We start from the raw sequence: 25,681 nt of genomic DNA on the forward strand, positions 1-25,681 counted from the left end.
AGGGCATTTTGAAATAAAATATCTAGAATTCAATAAAAATGCTATCTCACAAAATGTAGTTATTGTCAAATTTATATATTAATCGGTTTTATAATAGAGAGTTGGTCTGAATAATTATAACATTTATTTCACAGTTTGTTGATAACTTATATAACTTATATATATATTTTACACAATTTATTAATGTGATTCTTCATACTTTTTTTTTACCATTTAATATTTTTATGGAATTCCACAGGAAGTTAAGTTGGTGGTCAGCTGTAGATAATTCACAACTTAAAATATATAATGAGTCTTTTGCACATAATTTCCAAAAATAAATCTGTCTGCTAACAAAGGTTTTGTGATTCATCTGTGGGTTATATTTAAAGCAATATGACTAAAATCTCAGCTAGTGTATGACTGACCAACCCTGCCATGCTTCAGTACTTCCCTTTTCAAAAGCACATGCTGAATCAATACAGTGACAACATGAACACTATCCTGGTCTGCTGTTTCTGGATTTGATTTGCAGCTTTTAGAGGCTATGAGCGGTGTATACAGTAAGCTAGACCCCTGACCCTGGTATAGGCCCCCTCTCCATGGGGCAAATTCCTTCATCTTCAAACCCCCCTTCACACATGCCACTTTAAATGTGTACCCAAATATTAAAATAGGGGCCAGGCTCTTACAGAAAATCTCTAGCCAGATGTGCACATACCTGCTCCCCTGTCAAGTTGAGCAGAGACTTCAGATCCCTTCCATTTAATATGGACACCTATGTTGAGACAGACAAACTCTCATTACTGATTATAAATTGTGATTCATAATCCCAAAATACATGATATTGCATTATACTACTAAGATTTATTCAGCTTTATTCATTAGTACTGCATGTCTGAGTACACTGCATGTATATATTTTTAAGTTTCGTAGACTATTTGCGCTGTGAAATGGTGTAGAATGAAAATGTGCGGACTCCTTACTACACCATACAGCATGAGTCCTTTTGGAACTCCTGTGATGAAATCTGTAACAAGAAAAGCAAAGGGCAAAAGGTTAGGAGGGGTAATTTCAAAACTGACAGAGAAACACTGATAACTACCTCACATTTTTTTAAAAAGCGTATGACTGATTAACAACAACAACAACACATTAATACACCGATTTATGTTTTGTTATTCTCTGGGTCTCTAAATGTTCTTGCTCCCTGAAAGATAATCCCTTTCTGTCACAATACAATCGTGTGTTAAGACTGAGCAGTTAAACATTAGACCGAGCGTGAGGTCGGGGTAAGCAAGCCCTGTACTCAGCCATGCATTTTGGCTCTCTGTATTGTAAATATGACCCTCACCTTCCTCATCATCCCCACTGAACTCGCCACCAGCCACAGAATAACCTGCAGGAGACATGAAAAGTGAAGAGTGAAAACAGTACTTCAGAAATGTACCATTGCACTACAATAACATTCACAATAGATACAGCAGGACTGGAGATAGTGTCTTTTTAATTACATCACCCACAATGCAACACAACCGCATCGAGCAGGTAGCCTCCACTTGGGGAGTACTACTCGTATTTGAAAAAGGTTGTACCCAGCCTTTTGTGGCTCCAGAGGAAGCTGCACAAAATATGTTCAATTGCCTCAAGTGATGTCACCTGAGTCGGCGTCAGTTGGGGCTAAAGACTACGAGTTTGAAAATGAAAAACTGTGTGGGTGTGGAGTTAGAAGAGGTTAGCTTATCAGACCTTTGTAACCCGCTCCACATGTCAGCTTGAAGCTAACTGCTCGTGGCTACATTAGCCGCTACTAGCATAACACACCCAAATCTGTCAGCTACCCTACACTACTTCCCAACAGTGTGGCCCCTAAACCTCTGCAAGCAGTCACCAGATGCTGAAAAAGCTCATAAAGCCCCAAAAGCCTGAACATTTGGAAGAAGTTAATCACATATTGTTGATTTTGCTACTTAAAGTGAGCTAAAAATGCAAAAGGTTTGTCCTGAGGATAGCAGTAGAGAATGGGCCATGAGGTTGTAATAGTCATAAATTGATCCCCTTGGGAGCATGATTGCGCTCAGTACATTAATTGGCAATCTGCCTTAGATTATGACATATCTTGAGTCATGTCATGAGTCATGTGTTTTGGCCTGATATTTTAACACAAGGAAAGGGCAGGAGACAGAATGTCGACAGCAAATCTATCGCCATCCAACTATTTTTTTCTGTTTTCTGTGTACAAAGATGACAATTTGATATGAGGGTGTTGTTGGTGGAAAGCTCACAAAGTGTCCAAACTGGAAAGAATTCTTTCTCTGGGGAATTTGAATGCTATGAGAGAATTTTCAAGTATTAGTATTAGTTTTCAAGTTGTTTAATTTTTCCTTGATTTTCTTACTAAAGTCCTGCTAGGTAAAAGGTTAGGGGGTCACTAACTGCTCACATATTATCCTCTGGGAACAATGAATAGGCATTCAGAGAAACAAGCTGACTTAAATCAAGGTCCTGCTGCTTGAAAATGTAAAAATGTACAACAGCAATACAACAACACAGTATTAATAATACATCATAATAATCCTGTTGGACTCAAGTGTATTTCCTCACCCAGGTAACTGTCATCATAGCTTCCCTGCACCTGTCGTGTCTGAATCTGCCCGGCGACTGAGAGCAGAAAGTACGAGGGGTAGTAGGCTTTAACAATCTCGTCTGTGGTGGCTGAGATCAGCTGACCTGTAGGATGGATGGGTAACAAAGGGTTAAAGGTTAGAGGTTAAAATAAGACACATGACTTGTGAACTCTGGCTCGTGAATTGTTCCATTGTCACTGACAGAGACCCTGGATTGATTCGTTCAAAGGAAAAATCTATTGGAAGATATCTTGTAAAAATCCATGCCGTTCGACATTCTTGTGAGCTCACCTTGCCAGTAAAAGCTGCCTGGTCCTCCAAGCACAACCCTCCCATCCTGTAACACATATCAGTAGCCAGAGCTGAGGAGCCTGTGTGTCACCAGTTTCAAACAAACTCTGCAAATCTGATGCACGTAATCCCCACAGAAACGATGACTGTGTGATGTAAAAACCAGCAAAAACCCCAACAAATATTTGTCTTACCTTGGTGAAATCTGCACTAAATCCCCCCTGACAATAGCCCTGTCCAGCAGGCCCATGTCTTTCTGTAAGGAACAGCACAAAACATGGGAAACACTAATACATTTTCTGTTTCATGAAATCTAAAAAAACAATTAGCATCCAGTTCTGTTGAGGGCAGCGTTCTCCAGTGTGAGAAACCTGAATTACAGACAAACACTGTATTCTATGTAATACAAACACATTTTATACCAACTGTAAAAAAAATCAAGAAAACAAGAACTTAAAATAAAGACTGTTCACAGGTTTGAATCACAGGGCAAATATCAGTGTCAGTGAACTATGCTGTTAAGACATTTAGAGTCTTAGTATGGTCAAAAACCATTGATAGTGTAATGCCAAAAGAGTTCATATTAATGGGTTTAGTTTTTTTTGTTTCATTATTCTTTGCCTTACTAGGATTTGGGGAATAATTACACTAGGTCCTGGAATAATCGGGGGGCTTTGGAGGATGTAAACAGGAAGTATAACATTGCCATGGATTCAGTTAGCTGTGATTTTGTTGATGATTCTCAGGCAAGTTCTGGAGTAATAAGGGGCATATTTGTGCTATGATTTTTAAGAGCATTCATAAATGTTTTGACAATGACATCTTGGAAGTTTAAGTCACGCAGAATTGTAAAATATGTGTATCATGTCTGTGTGTTCAGATTTGACCAAGTTATGACTCTGAGAAGGAGTCTGATTTTTGCTAACCCCTGGATTAGGGTAACTTTGCTATCATGTTGGCCATACCTCGCCCGGAGGTTGGATATCATTGCATTAAATCACCTGTTCGGCAGGGGGCATACTCCACAAATGTTTTGAGGCCATCTACAGAGAGGTAGCAGGTTCCTGTAACATCGGCGAAGGGTGTGTCATGTTCGGTCCTCCAGTAATACCTGGGGGCACAAGCCTGGGGAGCACAGAGAGACAGATGAATGACAAAAGAACCTAACCATAATAAACTAGCTGGCTGAAAAGTGTTAGATTGACCATGATCTTTAGGAAAAGATTACAGTTTGGGTTACAATAATAAGTCAGTGCTGACGAGGAGGTCTGGCTGGATGGGTCATACAGGAAACCGTTGTTTGTGGCCCCTGTGAAACCAAAACTCAACTCCCCTTATTTTAACCCACACCATGATCTTTTCCTAAACCTAACCCAGTGGTTTTGATGTCTAAATCTAACCACACTGCGACTGTTAACCTCCTACCCACGCAGTCTTTGTTGCTCTATACTACTTCAACGGACTTCCTAAAGGTCAGAAAGATGCTCTGGAAGGAAGCCCTGAAGGCATAATTCTCCCATATGCTAAATTGACCCATTGCTAAACTCTTCCCTCAAACATTTGCAAAACATAGCCTAGCAACTGTAACTAGACACAGTCTTTTAAACATGCTGAAGTGGCTGAACCGGTAGGAAATATACTCATGTCATTAAGGGTGGAGGGTGGGTTCATTTTTTGGCCAAAGTGGAAAACACAAGAACAAGTGCGAGTTATGGATGAAACAATGTGTGCTCTGAAGTGCCTACTTCCATGGCCGAGGGGTAGCATAGCATTATCCAACTAGATTTTGTGGGATAACAGGTTGTTAATAATAGTTGTTGAAATAGCACTGTTCAAGAATGGCATATCCACCACATGGGAGCCAGTCTCAGATGTTTACTATATTGTACATCGGCCAACTTTTAAGCAGCAGCTGTGTGCTGCTCTGTTTAATTTGCGGAAATGTATCTGTCATTTGCCATACTCATGGGTGATTGTTAGGCAAGGCTGTGGTAGCAGTGCCAACTAGTCTACCCTGCAATACAAGAACAATGCTCTTCTATTATTTCCATGCCCATGTCATCCAGCTAAGTTAGCACGATATCATGAATGTAGCCATCACATGCAAACAAAGGGTCACTCTTACTGTGTCTGACTTATGAAAGAAAGCTAATCGGAGGTTTAACACAAACTATGAAACCTTTTCTGGACAGTGGCAATATTTGTAGTATCAAATCATATAGTAAAAGAGTTGTCGCCTTGTTATTTTGTTTCTCATCTCTGTACATCAAGCGACCCCACATGGAGTCCCACAGCTCCATATTGAAAACCTCCTGCTAGCACACCAACAATTTAAGCCTGTTGTTTTGTGCACTGAAATATATCTTTAAGTAGCAGATGAATTTAAAACATTTTTCACAGCATGTAACCACACAGCATAATGCAGGTAAACAGACCCTGACCCATTCTTACCAGGATGCTGTTACCATGGGAACGCACAGTTGCGCCAAACCACTGATGAGACTTGAACTCAACCTGAGTGTTCACATCATTTATATAAAAATATCGATCACCTAGAAGAAAACAAAGAAGAAAAACATATTTAAGAGCATATTTAATCATATTTAATTGTTATTTACGCACGTTTGTGACTGAATAACTCATAGTTGCTACACATTCCTCAGAAACTGTGAACTTCAGATGTCAGAAGTTGCTATTTTAATTGAGTGAAAGATCCCACTGTCATTGGTGTTTGATTTTTGTGCTGTCAGGACTTCATTTGAGAGCGCTCCCCACATGTTCCTGGCTTTTTACATGGATATTTTATGGCCTTGTTCCCGAGGTCTGCAGTCTTAATCCATCCTCCATGCTATGGCAGACATCAAACAGCTCAAAGGGACTTGGACATTGTTGTTACTGTAACCCAAACGGCTGTACTTCATTGTCAGGGTCTGTTTTAAGAAGAGGCCCTGGCAGTACGAAGGCAAGGAACGGTGATGAGGGAGGGGGTGGTGGAGTACTAGGTGTGTGTGTGTGTGTGTGTGTGTGTGTGTGTGTGTGTGTGTGTGTGATTGCCTGCCAAAGGTTTTGCTTTTGCAACTTCAGCAGCATTACACCTCCATGACTTTTGCTTTCAACAACATGCTGCTATAATAATTAATTTGGAAAGACACGACAGTAATATTTCTACTCTGATTGATATTCCAAACCTTGTTTTAGAGCCAGGTAGGTGAGCCAGGTTGCCTTTATGTCCTATGGAACACTGTAAAAACAAGTTTCTGATTTGGAAAACCATGGTCCAGGTACTAAATAAAAATGTGTGATGTCGGGATTTGCCAACATTTTGCCATTCAGCATCCTTGAAAAGTCATCCGACAAAACCTAATGCCTTCAATGTGCCTCAGTGAAAAAGCTTGACGTTAATTTTTTCCCAGTTTAAGCACTAAAACAAAATCAAAATCATACTTAAATATGCCTGTAACTGTATTTTTTACTGTGGTATATTTTCTGATATATGTGCCTGCTGTCTGTAGCAGAGTGGTGACATTAAACTCTCCTGGCTGCAACTCAGTGGGCCTGTTATGTTAATGGAGTCTGGGCTGTGTCCTCAAACACACCATGAATCCTGAGGCCTGTAATGGGAAAAGCAAGACTACTGAGTGTAAAAGCATGTGTGTGTATATACGCGCGTACGTGTGTGAACATATATGTGTATCACGTTTCAGAGGCTGTCTGCAGATCAGTTAGTAAACAGTTGGTAGGTGTGTATTTATGTACACAGGGTTTGCGTAGCCGCAGCTCTCGGTCTGTGTAAACCGCCATTTGATATCGGCATGCGAGAGCGTACGATAAGTCAGACCCTGTGATCCTCAAACTGTGGTCCTTATCGCTTCCTGTATTTCTGATGGAGGTGATTATTTTTCTGGCAAAGCTGGGGGCAGCCCGGGTCCTCTGGGGTCCTTGTCCCCGTAATGACTTGGCCCTAATTAGAGAGCGCTCACAACACTGGGCCGAGTCCAGCAGGAAATCAAAGCTCTGTGAAAACACTACAAACACCGCCAATGTCCCAAAATGGAGACCTTAACATCCTCAGCCACCATTGAAACACGGGGGGGGGGCATCAAAGGCTGGTCTCAATCAAAACAGAGAATCGTTGGATTAGGAGCTGTAAGATGGTAGGGAGCCCTACTTCTGACCTCAGGGTCAAGCACAGTGGTGCTTAACTCGGGATGCTACCTATAGCTTCTCTCCACCACTTTTATGGCTGGTTAGAGGCAGATTTTACTGCACACTCCTGTCTCAGCTGTTTAACAGTGCCATTAGGGAAAGTGACATTTTTATATCCTGGAACAATGTTGAGTTACCAACTGCTGCTGTGTTGTTATGATGTAGGGAAAATTTTGAATATTGAGCTTGATGTCTCACAGATCACATTTTCATCTGTGTGGATACAAAGAGACCGTCAATTTGGATTTAACAAGACACCCTACCTTGCTTGTCAAAGTTGACTATGCTGCAGTTAGCTTGGCTCCAGGGGCACAAGTACACAGCTCCTCCTTCGGTGATGTCGGGTTGGCTGGTGTTGGCTTTCGGAGCGCCGATCAAAATACTGATACTAGACAGCAGAGAGGAAAACAACATTTAAGATTGTGGTTAGGACTGAGTCCATTAAAAGTCCATCATTACACCAAGAAACAATGGTTTCGATCTAAAATTACATGCGTTTAACTTGTCATATAAACATGTCACACACATAGGAAGGGTAAAAAGGGGCTGAAAGGTAAATGTGGAGCAAGTGACTGGTTGGATTCTTGATCCAAACAAGTTTTCCTTACATATGCCTCAGATTTATCATAATCATTTTGTTTTTATTTGATTAAAAACGTTAAAGAAAAGTCTCGTGGCTTTAGCTTCATATTTATCGTATAGAAATGACACTGGTATTAATATCGTCACCTAACTCTTAGCAAGAAAGCAAATCAGTGCGTTTCCCAATATCTGAAAATATTTGTTTAATCAGAACTAAACCAAATTGTGTTAGTCTGGCAATATGTAAGTAATAAGTATCACGGTACAGGGGTTGCCACTAGATATATTGCAATATATTGCAATAATGTAAGCAAGGCAATATATCGCATATATTTTAAATGTAACATTAGTTAAACAGTCATAGTATATAGTAGTGGTTCCCAACCTGGGGGTCTGGACCCCCACTAGGGGTCACCAAAGCTTCACAGGGGGTCGTAAGACCTTCTTGATATTAAGGTATGTAAGCTTTTCTTGACAATTATACACAGTAGGCCTATATCTTAGCATTTCGTTGATTTCTATGAAGAAAACTAAATGAGATATATATTTTTAAAGTTTAGATTATTATATATTTAAGATGTAAACTTTGAAGACCTGAACAGAGGGTAAATCCACATGCCCTCCCTCTCTGCTAAACAGTCTTGTCCCACATTGGAAAAGTACAATTAAACAACCAAAGGGACAGAACATAGAACAATGACTGTCAGGGAGAAGAAAACACTAAATTTGTCCCAAAAAAGTATTATATTAAGTATATATAACTATTAAGTATGTATGATTGGTAAAACAAATAGAAAATACATGACACAGACAGAGAATTGTATAAAAAGTTCCTAAAAATATACATCTCTGATGTAATAATCTGCTCAAAATTCATCCAAATTGGCCATTTTACACAAACTTCCTGCTGTTATTTGGTTCACTATTTGGAATCATTGTACAGTTTAACAGTTGTTCTGTACTGAAATAGCCATAAAATATGTCACTAAGTCAGGGGTTGTTGGTTTAATCAATGAGCCTGTCCCACAAGGAAAAAGTTTAGGAACCACTGGTATAAAGAGAGTAAAACATTTTTGAGAATCACGTACTACTACTAAGTTCTACCATAAAGAAGTAGCACAAAGGCTCATTATCGTCCTGTGCTCCTGTTTAAGGGGGCTTAAAAGGTACACTGCACTCATTTGATATGGACTGTATTTCTGCACATCCGTCATTACAGTTGGTCATGGAGGTTTTTAAATATTTGATACACTCCATGTCCAACACTACTGCTCAAAGTTAAACATCTACAGTATCTATGATCAACAATGCTCTGCATCCTCAGCGTGAGGTCTAAGTCATCATTGTAATCATTTATCCTCTGTAAATGTATGATTTCAAAACCAGTGTTTCCAAAGGTGCCTTTGAAGAAGCAGTGTAGTTTTTTCATGATGGCAAGTAAATAAATCTTCATTTCATCAAAGCCTTATCAAACCAAAACAATGAGCTAAAAGACGTTAAAAAAACTGAGGGGGACTGCAGAGCGGTTTTATTCTCTGTGGATTTGTCACTTTTGATCCCTTTTATATTCTAAATAATTGTTTAATTCATTGTTCAAGATCCCCCCCAAACATGTATTAAGACATATATACAAATAGTCTGCTTGGAACAATAATGTGTGTGTTAATTTTCTCATTAAATCCTTAAAAAGTAATCTACTCCTTCTACATCATAAAAAAATCTCAGAATCTCTGAATGTGCAAATGTTGTTCATTTCTAAAGTTTCCCTGCTGGACACAAGATGTCTCCTACTTCACTGTAAAGTCCATTCTCAGTGGATGTGCACTGGCGGCTTCAACTCTACATCACACTGTACAAGTTGCATACTGGACCAGGACTGACCTTCCAAACTATTTGTGCTGTCACAAAACGTGCTGGTAGGCCCCGCCCCTTAAAATCAGGATTTCAATGAGTACAGAGAAACTTTCCAGTTTCAGCCGATGAATGTGAAAACATCCTTCTAATGTCAAACTCTGCACATACATCATTCTGAACATTGAAGATCCAACCTACACCATCCAACAGATTTTTGAGTAGAGGGGGCCTAAATATAAAAAATATTGACTACAGCAGCTTTAAAGTAAGCTTGCCACAAAGTTGCTATACTGAAAGAAGAGCAACAGCTGGCTCTTATGAAACTTGAGTGGTAGTGACATGAGTGCAATTACTGTAGCTCTTTCTGGTGAAATGAATGGCAATCCTTCATTGAAACTGCTTGTTTGGTGATGGTTTCTTTTTAGTTTATAATTTATACGGTCATCGAGACAAAGATGTAAACATTTTACTGTTCTTGCAAAGAAGAGAGGCTCTTTCAACTGAAACCTATTTCTGCAACTGCATTGCAAAATCCATAAAGTTTTTCATGTCATAACTGCTATCGCCATGCAAGCTACTATAGCTATCTGCAAGTTAAGCATCTATCTTCAACAGGTTTCATAAGAAAATGTGCAAGGGGGCGCCCGGTTAGCTCAACTGGTAGAGCTGGTGACCCATGTACCAAGGCTGAGTCTTTGCTGCAGTGGCCCAGGGTTCAAATCCAACCTGCGGCCCCTTGCTGCGTGTCATCCCCTCTCTCTCTGCCCCCTTTCCTGTCTGTCTTCAGCTGTACTATCAAATAAAAGCCAAAAGAAAAAAAAAAAAAGAAAATGTGCAAGGAAGAGTGGGAGACTAAAGAAGAAGTATCAGGGATAGTTATGCATATTTTCACTGTCTGGAAATGAATGAATGACAAATATTCAAGAGAGAGATACAAAATATGTGGTACGGCTAAACATTATCTCAGCATTTGTTTGCATAGATGTATACCCACATGCAAACATACATGTGCAAGCGTGTGTGAGTATGTGAGCATGTATTACAAATCAGCTACACTTTCAAGGTTTTCAGACAGCCCTGCTAAAAAGGCCTGGCCCAGAGCGAATGGCACAACTTAAGACATTGGTGACTGATGACATTAGCAGAGATCAGACAGTAACCCCCCCCCCAATCCCCCAAATTGTCTGGAGAGCACAAGGGGAATATTTACATGGCTGGATGAGCTTTCCTTATAAACCACTCACTCCACAGCCACTCAGCCGACCAGGGTGCAGGCTTTCAGTGGCCTTCTCTTTCAAAGGTACAGGACTTTTAGGCCACTTCCACCCCCTGTGATGTCTGCACGTGTGGATTGTAACATGTGGTTCTGAGTCAATTAAAGGCACTCATAATGAAAACTTAACAGCCAACAACAGCCTCCATGACAACACGATGTGTACGAGTGGGACGATGGACACCTCTGTTGAGACCTGAAATAAGAATTCCTTTCCTGTAACTCACGTTCAAAAGGGACATCTGTGAACAGTGAAATGGCTTGGAGGCATGGTGAGGTCAAGGATGCAACATGTAATTTTTACTAAAGGATTTATGAGCTCCAGTGAATGCATTTATATAGCCACATTATTCTGAAGCAAGTCATGTCCTAATGGCAGGTGTTGCTCAGTTTAACTGTTCAGATGCATCATAACATACTCAAAACACAGACATTTCCTTTCTCCTATAACTCAGGCCTCTAAACTTATTTAAATAAAACTATTTAAGAAAGTGACAATGGCTTTGGTTGAACTGCTCATGGTATATCGTTATATTAAACGTGTGACAAGGGGTCATTTTAAGGGGCACAAGCTAAAAAGGTTAAGAACCACTCAGGTATAATGATATGATCTTCCATTACATTCAGAAATGAAACTGACAGAGCCTCTGTGTAACCCTCTTCAGTTTTCTAAATATTTTATCTGGGTTGTTATAATAAACAGGATATGATTCTTATATGAGCCAGATTCTAAACCCAAATATCTGCTTTGTTTGGTTAACATGTAAATACACTCATTAAACGCATATATATGTGGGTGGCCCAGAATATTCTGACCCAACACAATTAGAGTGTTTTCGTTCCTGCTGTCAGTGGCTAAGATACATTATGTCGTGTTTTATCCAAATGTGCAAGGTAACTTAACTTACATTAAAGATGCACTAAGATATAGGCGGCAGTAGAAAAAGCGTCTCATCCCCACTGTTCAACACTGTACATTTGCTCAGTTGTCCAAATTAAATTCTGATGTCAGGAACGGACCAAGTAGCAACCTCCTTGGCTGGCAAATGAAGCAGGCACGGAAGGGAAAAAAACGGCAGTTACTGGAACGGCCACTTGGGGCTGGCTACAGAAGTGAGTCGGCCCCCATAAGCCCCCATGTTGAAATGCCCAACTCACTTAACTTTGAATTATATTAGGCTTAAACTTAACATAATTAAGGGCATGGCCGCATGCCCATCTTTGGATTGGCCGGGAGCCGAGTCAGGACTACCAAAATTGACACAATGGCTCTTCAGAAACCTATGGGTGCCCTCATGAAGACTACGTCCATTTCTATTTATACAGTCTATGGAACAGACACTTCTCTGCTCACAAATAAGTAATTTTTATATATAAATAATCAAATATAAGAGTATATTCTAACACAGCACTGACTGTGACTGGCTTTGCAGTAAAATTCTGCGAGCAACATTAGCCATTTGGTGCCTATCTCTGTGTAGAGATCACAGATACATTGGTAAACATAACAAAGTTCACTGACATCAGGTTCAATGGCTGTGTCCCCCTTCCATACTATAGGCCCATTCTGTGCAGGCTGTGGGTAGGCTATGTAGTGTGTTCACAATGGGAAACAATCAGGTGCCCTCAAACAAGCTCTGTGTCAGCCTCATGCAGCAATAGAGGGAAAAGTCAAAAGAGGATAATCAAAGTCAGTAGGATTCAACCTGAGGGGATCACCAATGTATGTACCAAATTTAATGGCAATTCATCCAATTGTTGTATATCATCCAATATTTCAGTCGGGACCAAAGCAGTGGACCGACACATTGCCATCCCTGAGCCATGATGCTACTGTATGTATGTATACTAAAAAAAGATTAGATTTTTTAGTTTACTGTTGATGTACTATTGTTCCCCAATGCAATGCATAAATGAAATGCTAGTCAAAGCTACAAAGAATTTAAATAAAGTCCATTTAGTGGTAATCCAGGTCAAGGAAGGTCAGTTGAGATAAAGTTAAAACATGTAACAGTGACAATGAAAGTAAAAAATAAACATAAAATGTCTATTTTTGCAAAAGAAAATCACGGAGTCCCTTATTAACACCTAAAACGTTCCAAACCTCACTCATTTCTTGCTTAGTCGTGATTATCTCCAACTTGGTCAAAGTGGACCAGCTCTGCCAAAACTTGATGCCCACCTCCTAAACTAGATTTTACTGACTTGAACTAGATGTGTGCTGAGAGAGTGAAAACAGAGATGGCATGGTAAACAACAGGAGGAGCAACTCTTAACAAGGCTCCCTACAGCCAAACAGTCTAGTAATTGTCAGAATGCATGACAACCAGCAGAAACAATCCCATCAGCAGAAGGAAAACATCTCCCTCATTCAGGAAAGCATCCTCTTCCTGCTGCGTTTTCCCACCACAGAACAAGAACCACCAGATTCACATGAACAGATGTTCAACAGTAATTGTAAGTTGTCAACATATATAAATATGGTCAAAAACAAAAAGACGTATTGTTCAGTGTGAGCAAAACTACTGCAAAAAGGGGGCTTGGTCTGTACAAATTGGTCTAAATCAACATCTCAGTAATTACTCGACAACATGCCCTCTGAGTGCCAGAAGCTTAGTTAAGCAAACTGAGAAAATCTAAACCAATTTCCTCACAAGAAAATATTCGGTGAGCCCTTGAGGACGTTAGTGAGGAAAAACTGAGACACAAAGAGCTGATAAGGCCGAACTGGGATTTATATGGCAAAGATCTGAGCAGTTTGACCTTTTACAGGAGCAGCTGTACCAAATAGTGTCTGCTACAAGCTGCTCTACCCCAGTTGTCATAAAGATAAAATAATATCATTATATTATTATTTATAAAGGGTTTCAGGTATTGTAATATCCTGCAGAGGTCATCAGCTCTTGAACAACAGCAGCTGTGAGCAGCTGGCGTTTTGGCTGGACCAGTGCTGTATTTGACTGTCTCAACAGACATAAATGCACTGATCAGTCAGATTGTCCTACGTGTCAATCAGCTTATCAGCCAGTAACTGTAGGCCTACTGTAGTATCTCGTCAGCTATCCATGAATGTCTTGAAGTGATAAAAAAAACTCTTCATGTGTTAACTTGTAATCAGGCCACATTAATGTTGTCCACTCTAACTACTCCATTATTGATGGCTACTACAGCAACATATTCTATGAGAATATCTTTTAACTGGAGTAAAGTTAAAAAATACAGTCAAGTCAAAATGTAAAGCCTCAAGTAAAGTACCAGTATTTATTAATCATAATGCACATTATCCTACTTTATGTGTCCATGTCTGACTTATGCTAGCAGAGTGCTGTACTTGCAGGTAATATTACTGGAGCTGGCTAGCAAGTCAGACTATTATAATTGTTAAACAATGGCCACTGTGGCAACAACTGACAATTATGGGATAATGGTAAATAGTTAAACACAGTGTAACACAAGTAGAGGAAAGTAGTTACATCAGCTAACAGTCTCACTTATGTCGGTTACACAGTATTGTATTGTTTAAATTTCTTTAAGAGGAAGAATTTGTTGTTACTACTCTGTCCAACCGTGTAGGAGAAACTACGGTGGCCGCGAATAATGCAAAAAGTCCCTATCTAGAGCTATTGTCTGGTTTGTCCGTTCTGGGCTACTGTAGAAACATGGCGGTTCAACATGGTGGATTCCGCAGAAAAGGAGAGAGTTTTCTGTAATCCTCAATTCAGACTGGAGGTTTTAAACTACAGACAGTCTGCTGTATCACAGTAGCATACATATGGGAACACATCCACTGAAACACACAGACTACCTTAACTAAAAGGAGCCCTGTATGTTATATTGAACCAACCTACAACATCATCAATAGTCAGTTATTTTTTTAATGTTGCCATTACATTAAGGTCACAAAGCTAAGCATCTGATTTTCCAAAAAGTACCCTGTGATCTTTGAAAAAAACAGAAGGTCATTTTACAAAGCTTGTACTGTTCTAAAGGTATTCCCAAAATCCTCAAAGACTTTTCTAAACATCTGGATACAAAAATATTATGTCTACTGAATAATACAAGAATATTTCAACCTGCTGATTACGTTGCAACTCTGTTTCCAAGTAATCCAAAATGACATATGACCTCTCTTAAAACACACCGATAATCACATTTCAAATTTTTGTTTATGTCATACAAATTGAGAGAGGAGATTCATCATTTCTAGCTACCATCTTTGTTTGGATGAGGAAAGAGAGGCACAATTAGTTAACATAATATTTTTTCCTCCAAGTGTTTAAGAGAGTTTTTTAGGATTATTGAAATACTCTAAGAGCAGCAGTAAGTGTTATTAAATAACCTTCTGCCTTTTTCAAAGGTCATCGGGTATGCACAGCTCTGTGACTTTATCAAGCCTAATGGTAACACATGAGATGACATACTTCACACCTCACTCATATCTAAGATACTTCTGGATGATGACTGTGTGTGTTCCACACTGGTCCCAAAGGAGAGTTTTCTCAGTGAGCAAAAACAGGTGATGGTACATGTCTGATCTTTGACTTTAGCTCACTCAGCAGGTCCTCATCTGTCAACAAAAAAAACCCAGCAGGAAACCCCTACTGTCCCTTTAGTATATATTCAGAGGTGATTAGCATTTCTTACTTTGCTGTAGGTTAACCCCCTCCTCTCTGAATCACACACACAGACAGAGTTGCATGCCTGTTTCCAATCATACTTTGGCTGGAATCCAGAGAGTGTGTGTGTGTGTGTGTGTGTGTGTGTGTGTGTGTGTGAGAGAGAGAGAGAGAGAGAGAGAGAGAGAGAGAGAGAGAGAGACCGAGCGCGTGCGAGAGAGAGAGCTTTATGGTATATGTGAGTGACATTTAACTTTATACCCTAACATTTCCATCACTGTATCACTTTGAAAAATATTCAGAAGACTAATGTTAAACTTTGAAATGTTGTTTTCTGGACATTAATGACAAGGTCTAAAAATCTATAGAAGACTTATAAAACAACTTAGGTTGCAGTACAAACACATCACTGACTTAAAGATCCCCTCCAGACATGCATTAAGACATATACACAAATAGTCTGCTTGGAACAATAATGTGTGAAAAAAGTATAATTTCCACATTAAAATCCTTAAAAAGGTAACTAGTCCCTCTGCCTCATTAAAAATACCAGAATCTATGAATGGACACAAGATGTCTCCTACTTCACTGTAAAGTCCATTCTCATTGTATGTGCACTGGTGGTTTCTACATCACGATGTCTAAGTTGCTTACTAGACCAGGACTGACTTCCAAACTATTTGTGATGTCACAAATCATGCTGGTAGGCCCCGCCCCTTAAAATCAGATTTTCAATGAGCACAGAGAAACTTTCCACTTTGAGCAGATGAATGTGAAAACATCCTTCTAGTGTCAAACTCTGCACAGACAGCATTCAAACAGTGAAGCTCAAACATCCAACTGTAGTAACAAGAAGACAAACTGTTTTTTGATTGGAGGGGACTTTAATGTTGATAAATACCACCATGAGAAAATCTAACCTAAACTAAATGCTATTACTAGATAAAAACAATAGAAACACTATATTAGAGTACACAGTAAAAAAAACTACTGTACTGCGAAAACAAATTAGCCTACCTAGTAAAACTTAATTAATCAGAATGGTTTCAATAACTTACAAAACTAGTTAGTGCGGCTTACAATTGCAAGTAAAAACGTTTTTTTTAACATACAAAATTGAGTTTGTGTTCCTTCGAAATGTTGATGTGATCAGTTTCAACAACTTTTTTAGTTAAATGAATAAATCTGGTTTTTCTAGGGTAAAATCAAAAAAATTATTAAGTAGCCTATGTCTGCAGAAGTACAGGCACAACTAAAATATTGTAGTTTAATATTGGGAATGCTATAGAGAGAGCAAAAATAATGTAAGGTAGGCATATAGACCCGGTAGACAATGGTGATTCCATAAGGGACAAGATTGTAAGGCCACTACCACTGCCGAGGTCAGCTACTCTTTAAACCTATAGTAATATTTATAAAGTAGTGATTTTGAACTGAAGAGAAGTCCATAAACTGTCTCTTAGTGACTTGCTAAAGCGAGGGAGAACATCAAGCTTTACTGTGATGATGCGTGGAGACTTTACCTGGATGAGTTACTGAAGAACTCCACTGAATAGCCGAAATAACTTCCCCGGGGTCCGGAGAAAACGACGCGTTTCTCCGTGTCCAAGTTAAAAGCCGCGCAAAGCTGGAGCAGAACCACCACTACAGGTACAACCCACACGGTGTACTGACAACATTTTCCCCACGACCGGGTAGGTGAAAGTCCAGCAACGGTGCCCATCTCTTCTTTTGCGCGTCTCTTCTCTCATTGAATGGCTGAAGCGCAACACGCATCATCCGTGCTGTTCCTTCTGTAGGACAGTCCGGGTCGTGGTCATAAATCGGTGTCCTGAAATAATCCCTTCAGCTCCAATAGGTCCGGTGTACTGATCCAGAGCGAGTGGTGAAATGTAAAGAAAGGCAAGACAGTTAGACAGAGTGGGAGAGAGTGAGTGAGTGAGAGAGAGAGAGAGAGAGAGAGAGAGAGAGAGGTGGGGAATCATTGCAACCTCATTGGGGTGGAGCTTTAAATATTACCAGGCAGTCTGGTCCCCAAAAAAAAAAAAAGACTGCAATATAGTAAAACAAGCCAAGACAAAGAATCACAGATATAACAGCAATCTTTTATTAGGCCGATGCTAAAGGTGGCAGAACATTACAATAGAATATGATACAGTCAATTCAAACTCATCATTAAGTATTACATACACATTGTGATTACTATGTTAAATAAAAGGAGATTATAGAAAACATACTGAGAAAACCATACATGCAGCTTCCTATGATATATTTATTTATTTTTGTTTCATTGCAGCCCAATATGGATGAGTGGTATTACATAACAAAACTTTTCCAGTGGTTTTCATGGCAGACATTTTAACATGTCACGACAGGAAATGTGCATGGGTAATTAATATCATTAACAATGGCTGCCAGTTCCAGTGCTGCAGTCTCTCGGGGACTAGAGCTGAGCCATCCTCCGTGTCGTTACACTTTTTCTTCCAAAATGTGTGCTGGAAAGAAAGTTTTATTTCATCGACCTCACAATGTAATGAAGTTTGACTTAAAGGTGGAGTAAGTGTTTCTGGAGAAATCCAATACCATGACAAATACAAGGTTGGGAGAGTTACTTTAAAACTTAAATGTAATCCAATGCAATTACTAATTACCAATCCACAATATTTCAGTAACGTAACTTGATTACTTTCCGTTACTTTTGGATTACCTCAACACCAAATAAAGATAAGAGAAAAGAAATATCAGTAAGATGACGTGTATTCTATAAGACAACAGAACCTGTAACCTTAGAAAAGACAATGGAAACCAAAAGATTTAGCATCAAAAATGTGTCCTCAGAGTATTTTAAAACTAAAACTGATGTTGATATAGTGCAAACAACAACACAGAAGGTAATGTAACTAATGTTGTGGTTTAACTGTCACTCAAGTTGTCGCTCTGCGGCTAAAGCTGGAAATATACTTGCTTATAACTACGTGTTCGCATGATGGCTGCCTTGTGTATCCTGCATCCACTTGGACCGATGGTTGTGCAACCGTTGGGTTTTTAGTGCTTTTTGCCAAAAATGACACCCCAGATAAACACATTTATGTAAATGCTGATGTGTGTGGTCAAGAAAAAAAAAGTATAAAAGTGTTATTGTGTTATAAGAGTAACCTTTACATACCTTTACTACATACTACCTTTAGATGTTATGTAGTTTGAAAGTAATAAACGCAAATATTGAAAAGCATTTACTATTACCTTGACTCTGTTAGAAAATTAAAAACAGCATTTTGGTGACTGATTTAGGACTCAAACCACAACATTTAGGATTTTACTCAGGACTTCAGCCAATACTTGAGACTTACTGTGTGTGTGACTTTGTCCCTCTTTTATTTTGATACTCTGAACAACTGACATTATGTCATGCAGGTAAGTGTGTCACATGTTCAGTCTGTTTGATGTAAATAGAATAAGAAATATCTCCCTGCAGAAACAGTACAGTGGGGAATGCAATGCTTCACACACTGTTAGAAAGTTCTGGTTTTGTTCTGACATACTCTACATGTCGAGACACAATTCAGTGTGACTAAACCTGGAAAACCCACAGACTTCCATCTTCAGCTCTGTCTCTCATCACTTTGTTGGAACTGAACTCGCTATCATGGCAGACTGACAGGCAGGCAAGCATACAGTACGTGATTATTTGTAGGTCTCCTCATGGTTATGTGTGTGTGGCTCCGTGTGTGCGTAGCCTATAGGAAAAGAGGGCCCCACATTTGAAGAAGCGTGAGTCAAGAAGCGTTACCTGCCAAAGGCAATAGAGTTTGGACAAAGAGAGTTTTCTCTCTGTAAGAACATATTTTCCCGTGGCGCAGAGGAAGTACACTGTGCCTTCTAGCAACTGATAATTCCCCTCATAAATTAACAATGCCAGCCAATGTGCTGGATGCTGGGTGTTACTGTATTCAGCAGTTTATTTCATTAAGAGGTTTAAACAGCAACATTGTTAACAATAAAATAGTTAATTCAAGTGGACACTTGAATTGGGCACAGAAGTCTTTATCATATTATTTCTTACCTGCCCACCAAAGTTATAAAATAGGTTATAAATGATTACAATTAGAGTCATAGTTGTGAAACAAAGGCTTGGGGAAATAGTTATGATAATATGCAAGATACATTCCCCAGGATTTATTTGTGGTTATAAGGACATCGGTCAATCTATGACCTTTATTGGCCTCTATTGGCATGAAGTAAGAACTGCAATATGCCATGCCCCAACATTAAACAACCATTCAGTACATGTTGTTAGTACTACAGCCCCAAGATGGCCTTACAGCTGCATTCACAGACCAACAATAATGTCACATTTTAATAATGTAAACCTGTAATCTAGCTTATTAGAGCAAATACAGAAACACTAGTTATGAGGTAATACTGTATTATCTGTCACTTCAGAGCCACTCTGTGAAGTAACAGCTGGTTTTGCACTGAGAAAAATCTTTACAATGAGCAGTCCTATTCTAAGGGACAGTAAATAGCATATGATGTCCCTCTAAAGCAAGAGTTTTGTTATCCTACTACAAACCATGTACAGTCAGCATTACTGTAAATAGTTACAAATTATGGCATTGAGTGGTGTTTTTCCTTTTGCCCAGGCAGTCATATTTGTGTACATTTAGAACATACACCCAAAAAGATTTAAAAATTAAGAATTGTTTAAAATAGTCAAAGTTGTGCAATTTGCTGCAAAACTGAAAAAGAGCAGCCAACTTTGAAACAGCTTTTGTGTTGTTCAAGAGCTTGTGGGAAACTGTGAGTTGGTTCCTGAAAGGAAACTGAAAATTGAATGCACCAGCTTGATACCAGCAACTAATAGTCTAAATGTAATATGCCTATGACCTACAGACGAGACCATCAGCAAAAAGATTGGCAATTTCTATGTAGTAATTCTTAATGCCACTGGGGTGGATTCCGTCGGTTTACCCTTGAGACTGACAAAATGAGGCAGTAGAGACACTACTGCTTATGTCCACAGGGGCCGCCAGAATAAAGACAAAAGGTTTTTGAGGCTGCTTTAAAGTAAAGAATTTAAAGCTGGGCACATCCACTGCTTTTATATTAAAATGGTTCACAACAGGAAATGGGGAAGCGCCAGGGGAATCAAAGCCAGTTCCCCAGCAGTATTATACCAGTTTTATTTGTTGTTTTGTACTGTTTTGATTTACTTTCCAGCTCAATGGCTTCACCTTTAAAGTTTTAAATGGGCAATTTAAAGCTGGGCTAAAACAGCATCCTTCTTTATATTGTAATTTCTTAGTATCTCATTTTATTATGTGTTACAGGTTCTATTTTTTGTTTTCAGCACATTGGCGGAAATGGGCTTCCATATAAAGTATGCCAGATTACAGTAGCAATAGATCCACATGCTGTTTCCTTATGACATGAAAACCCTGGCTGTGTATTTAAACTTACTTATCAGATACAAATACTTTCCCTGGTCCAAATCAAGCACCAGGGTTTTATTTTGGTGGGACTCGCATCAGAGGAAGCTTTAGCTTTGACTGCTATGAATGACACCTGTAACCTCACAGAGGGTCAAACTGTGGAGCTAAATATGCAGACTGTGCAGCGTTGGCTCTCTACATTTATTCTACAGTGAACATTAGCCCACAAACCAAAGGGCAGTTATCACATTAAAGAATGATCAATCAGACTTGAAAGGAAGTGATATTTCTGTCTGATGCATGGACCCTACCTCAGTTCTGTTTTTTTCAAAGACAGAAAAGAGGAAAAAGTGAACACGGATGATCTTTACTCATTTGGCTCAAGTCTGTGGAAAAAAGAGCACGTTCCAAGCTACAAGTAGCACGCTGAAACTGCAAAAGCTCAAAGACCTGCTGTGCTACTTACATCTGCAGGCTAATTGGAAAAGCCTGAGAAAAGAAGCATACTGGAACACCTATTTCAGCGTTTCTGCAATTATTTTGCTATGTGGATGCTTGTAAAGTTTAAAGGGTTTCATTTTCCACTGGTCAACTCGCCAGCCATGTGGGGGATTTTATTTATGTCTTTTCAGAGCCAAAATTACCTCCCAACCCCCACACACACTCACTCACACACACACACACACATAGACACAAACACAGCACTGTCTGCATTGTGTCAGAGTAAAGGTGATAAGAGACATAACACACACCTACTAGGGAGTGTCTGCATGTCGTCTCGAGCACTGAAAGATGGAGGAAAGAGCACTCTTCCCTACACACACACACATTCACCACCTACACACACAGGAAGCCAGATGATTACCACAATTAAAACAACAGCAGACGTTGTTTTGCCTTCAGACGTTCAGACACCTAGGGTCATGACTTTATGGAACTATTTTTGTACTTAATATCAACCTACAGTGTATCAAAATGAAAGCTATGAAAAAGCTTTTCCATCTGTTGTTCTTAACACCAGTGTATAGTATAGTATGTCTTTTCTGGTGAGTAGCACCTCTTATGTTTTCAGTATATTGGTAAGTAACAGTTAGCACAAGGAGTGATAGTTGTCTTCATCAGTGCAATGCAGCATATCATGGTGTTTTACCACCACCTGTGCACAGGTTCGTCCTGGTGCGCGTGCACTAGATAAACAAAACGGGGGCACTCTTCCATGGCGCTACAAGAGGTCACAAACTCCAAAAGGAACCTTTAAAGCTGCAATAATCAATATTTTTACATTAACAATGAATCAAATGGCTATATTTAATGTGAAAGATGTCACTCATAGGGACAGTCCAAAGGAAATGATCAGCCAACTCTGCAGTTCCCATATGGAGGGTTTTTAGCGTCTTTCAGCTCACTGTTTTGGTCTGCCCTCAACTTAAAAGTTTTGGTTATCTTTAACCACTATCATCAACTTCATTTCTAGCAGCAGCAGGCCGATGTTTTCAGGAAAAAAGCTAGGACTAATTTCTAAAAAAACCCACTTTACTTGTCCAGCACCAAATGGCTGAACAGTTTAGCAACTAGCTGGTGACTAGCTGGAGCATTTAGTAGTTAGTTGAAGAGACTCCAGGAGTTGGTAGAGACCAAAAACAGATTTAAAGGGGGAGTGAATATCAGACCAACATTCGTCAGGTGGCTGTAGATAGGCAACAGTTAGCTAATAATTCAACATAACAACTTTAAGGTGAAGATACACTGCGTCAGTGTTGTGACGTACTGCCCCCAAGTGACCAACAAAACAACGACTGCTGTTTCAAGATGCTCAACTACTGTTTCTATTAAGACATTTTCAGTAAATACAGCTGTGTGTGAGCCAATAGCATGTCTCTCATTGACTTCATCTGTCAACAAGCATCCACCCTGCAGAAGTGTCATTGAGTCGCAACCAGGGATGTTTTTGTGTTGCTAAGCACGACCTCTGACCTTTGTCTGACCTCTAATCTTCCTGAGAACCGGGGAAGAGGAAAAAGAATATCATTACAGGAAGAAATTAAGATTAAAGACTTCCTCTCTACTTTTCCACAGGGAGTAACTCGACATGATTCATGCCTGTGTCCCTGCAATCTTTTTGCTATCACAGTGCAAGTGTGTGATCTATAATCTGTCAGTTTCAACTTTTCAATTTGTTGAAAACATTCATAAATACACAGCAGTATGAACAGTAAAACTATAAATGCATTTGCATGAATGTGACCGAGCAGTGGTTGAAACTCTATAGCCCTCCCAGAGACCTTGTACAAGTTTATCTATCATCCGCCTTGTCAACACAACACTACTTGTTAATGGACCCGAGCTAATACAGCAGTTAGCCCCGTGTAACCTACACGCCTACTCCCCAGAGGAGCCGCGAGGAAAACTCACACCACAAACAAGCAGAGCAGCACGAGGCCTGCGGAGAAGAACCAGGCCTCTGAGATGTTCGCCCATATAAAGGCCCCTCATTGAGGAAAAAGACAAGTAACAATTCATTATATTCATATTGGAGCAGAGCCCAGAGTCTTCCACTGTGAATATCACCTTTCAATATTAACCTCTCAGTGATGGAGCAACTCTATAAATAACAGTATCTCTGTTCATGTTGGATTTCTATCAGAAGGGGAGACTTGCGTGTGGTTGTCCTGATCTTTCAGGCTGCCTGAAAAATATTCCACTCAGAAATGTCTCCAGTAATCTGCAGTAATGTCTGTCAATCCCTCAGTCACTGGCACATTTTCACTGCGACACAAAGAGAGAAAGCAAGAGCAGAATGTTTTTGTGGAGGAAGTTGAGGATGGAGTAACGCTCAGGGAGGAAATGCTACATAAATACTTCATTATTATGTTTTTCTTAAGAAGGAAATTTAAAAGCGTAGAGCGCTGTTATCAAACGGCAACCATGCCTACATCCACCTGAAAAGGCTTCCTGTAGGTTAAAAGAGGTATTAATCAGTCAATGTCTGAGCATTGGAAAATGTTCCAAAGAAGAAAAATGTTTTCCCGCTTCATTGGCAGCTGTAAATCAGAGGCCATGTAAGCTCTAACATCCGGATGAGAATCACACAAAAACATAGCTACTTTAACTGGTCTCATGCTCTTCTTCCAGGAATCAGGGGTGAAGAGGAGTCTGATCCAAGTCAGGCCAGTATTACACAAAGTCCCTGTGTCACTGTGGTGACTTCATTTAGCAGGAATGGTGCAGAATGAGGATTACACCAATAATAGAGACTTTGACAGAGACATGCAGCAGTATATCTCATCTGGAATACAAGAGCGCCCAGGCACGCTTTCTCTCCAACCTTTATTCCTGCCTCCAAGACAGCAACTCCAGCTATTGCATTTAAGTCACTAATAACCTTCAGATGCACCTTTATGGGCCTTTGAGGACTGCTCCCACATTGCAAAAGTCTAACTGATCACCCTCTTAAATGGTTTCGGTATCCTGGGGGATGCAGTCATTTTACAGGCTGTGGGGGGAAGGTCATTAAGTGGGTGCACTTTATTTCATGAAAAACAATAAAGGGCGGTTCAAGTAGTCAGGTCATGTGACTTCGTGCATGCAAAAACATACTCTCATCTGTGTAAAAATCCAGAATGGCAGCATATCTGAACAAAATCTCTCTCTCTCTCTCTCTCTCTCTCTCTCTCTCTCTCTCTCTCTCTCTCTCTCTCTCTCTCTCTCTCTCTCTCTCTCTCTCTCTCTCTCTCTCTCTCTCTCTCTCTCTCTCTCTCAGACACACTCCCATAGACACACTATTTCAAACCTTTTTATACAAAAGTGGCAAATTCCCTATTTAGAAAATGTTCTTTAAGTTGGCTAATGAACTAAAAGTAGGGAAAAATGTAAATGTATACCCTAAATGGGCAATGTATCTTCTTGGGAGTAAATTAGAAAGTCAAAGTCATATTTGGAGGAAATATCTAATCTAGATAGATTAGAAAATAGCAATGAATTCATTTGTATCATGTATATGTATTGCCCATTTAAGGGTTAAGTCATGAGAAACAAGATCACATGTAAGAACTTACCTTCACCTTGCTTCCTCAAAAGGATCAATGCAGTTACGTCAGGGAGTAACTACCAAACGCTTCAATCTGTGTTGAAAAATTGACGTTCAAAGTTCATCCTTGACCTTCAAAATAGCAGTTGAGAGTAACAATCCCACCTCTATTAGTCTATTTAGTGGTTTTCCTGAAGCTTTCAATCATATCACATGATCTTCAGCAGATGGAGTTCACCAGTTATGGAATTGTATATTGAGGTTTTTGTAGGTAGAGGAACTTTGAAGCTCAACATATAAGTCGACATGGATGCAAAGCCCTTAACATCTTAAACATATGGAAGCCCATTTATGCCAGAAGAAATAAAATAAGGAAAAGTTAGGGGAAAATAAAAAAAACACTCATGAGTCAGAATGATGAAATACTACGTCAATTCAATCTAAATATAAGTTTTGTGGGTTAAGAGTTTTCGGCTGCACAGCATGAGTTTGTAATTACAGAGATTATATGGACTCTATAAGTTGAACAAATGCGATATGTCATAATTTTTAGGTAGTAAATCAATATGTAAAGGTCACTAGTGGTGTAGGGGTTATAGTACTCTGAGAAAGTGGAAATTAGAATGTACAATTTCATCTGCTGATGATCATGTGGGATGATTGAAAAGCTGTTGTCAAGTGTGTTGAAAACGGTTTGTTTCACAGGGTTGCAGAAATAATTTCCTTATTAAGGACATTTTTCAGGAGCTTTTCTTGACATTACAGGACAGTACTCGCTCAGACCCAGTGGATGT

General features: G+C 39.5%; 1 protein-coding gene across 1 annotated transcript in view; it reads right to left on the reverse strand.

The window, feature by feature from the left end:
- The window catches only part of LOC127372480 (integrin alpha-5), a 43,880-nt gene extending 26,512 nt beyond the window's left edge, over positions 1–17,368 (reverse strand). The window contains exons 1-10 of the mRNA XM_051416213.1: positions 16,952–17,368; positions 7,367–7,491; positions 5,349–5,449; positions 3,899–4,022; positions 3,092–3,153; positions 2,898–2,943; positions 2,584–2,709; positions 1,334–1,378; positions 966–1,009; positions 701–757 (exon numbers count right to left, since the gene is read on the reverse strand). Of these exons, the coding sequence (XP_051272173.1) occupies positions 701–757; positions 966–1,009; positions 1,334–1,378; positions 2,584–2,709; positions 2,898–2,943; positions 3,092–3,153; positions 3,899–4,022; positions 5,349–5,449; positions 7,367–7,491; positions 16,952–17,151 (930 nt within the window). The 5' untranslated portion in view covers positions 17,152–17,368. The remainder of the gene's footprint in view (positions 1–700; positions 758–965; positions 1,010–1,333; positions 1,379–2,583; positions 2,710–2,897; positions 2,944–3,091; positions 3,154–3,898; positions 4,023–5,348; positions 5,450–7,366; positions 7,492–16,951) is intronic.
- Positions 17,369–25,681: the final 8,313 nt, after the last annotated feature.

The sequence above is a fragment of the Dicentrarchus labrax genome, unplaced genomic scaffold, assembly GCF_905237075.1.
Source record: "Dicentrarchus labrax unplaced genomic scaffold, dlabrax2021, whole genome shotgun sequence".
Lineage (NCBI taxonomy): Eukaryota > Metazoa > Chordata > Actinopteri > Moronidae > Dicentrarchus > Dicentrarchus labrax.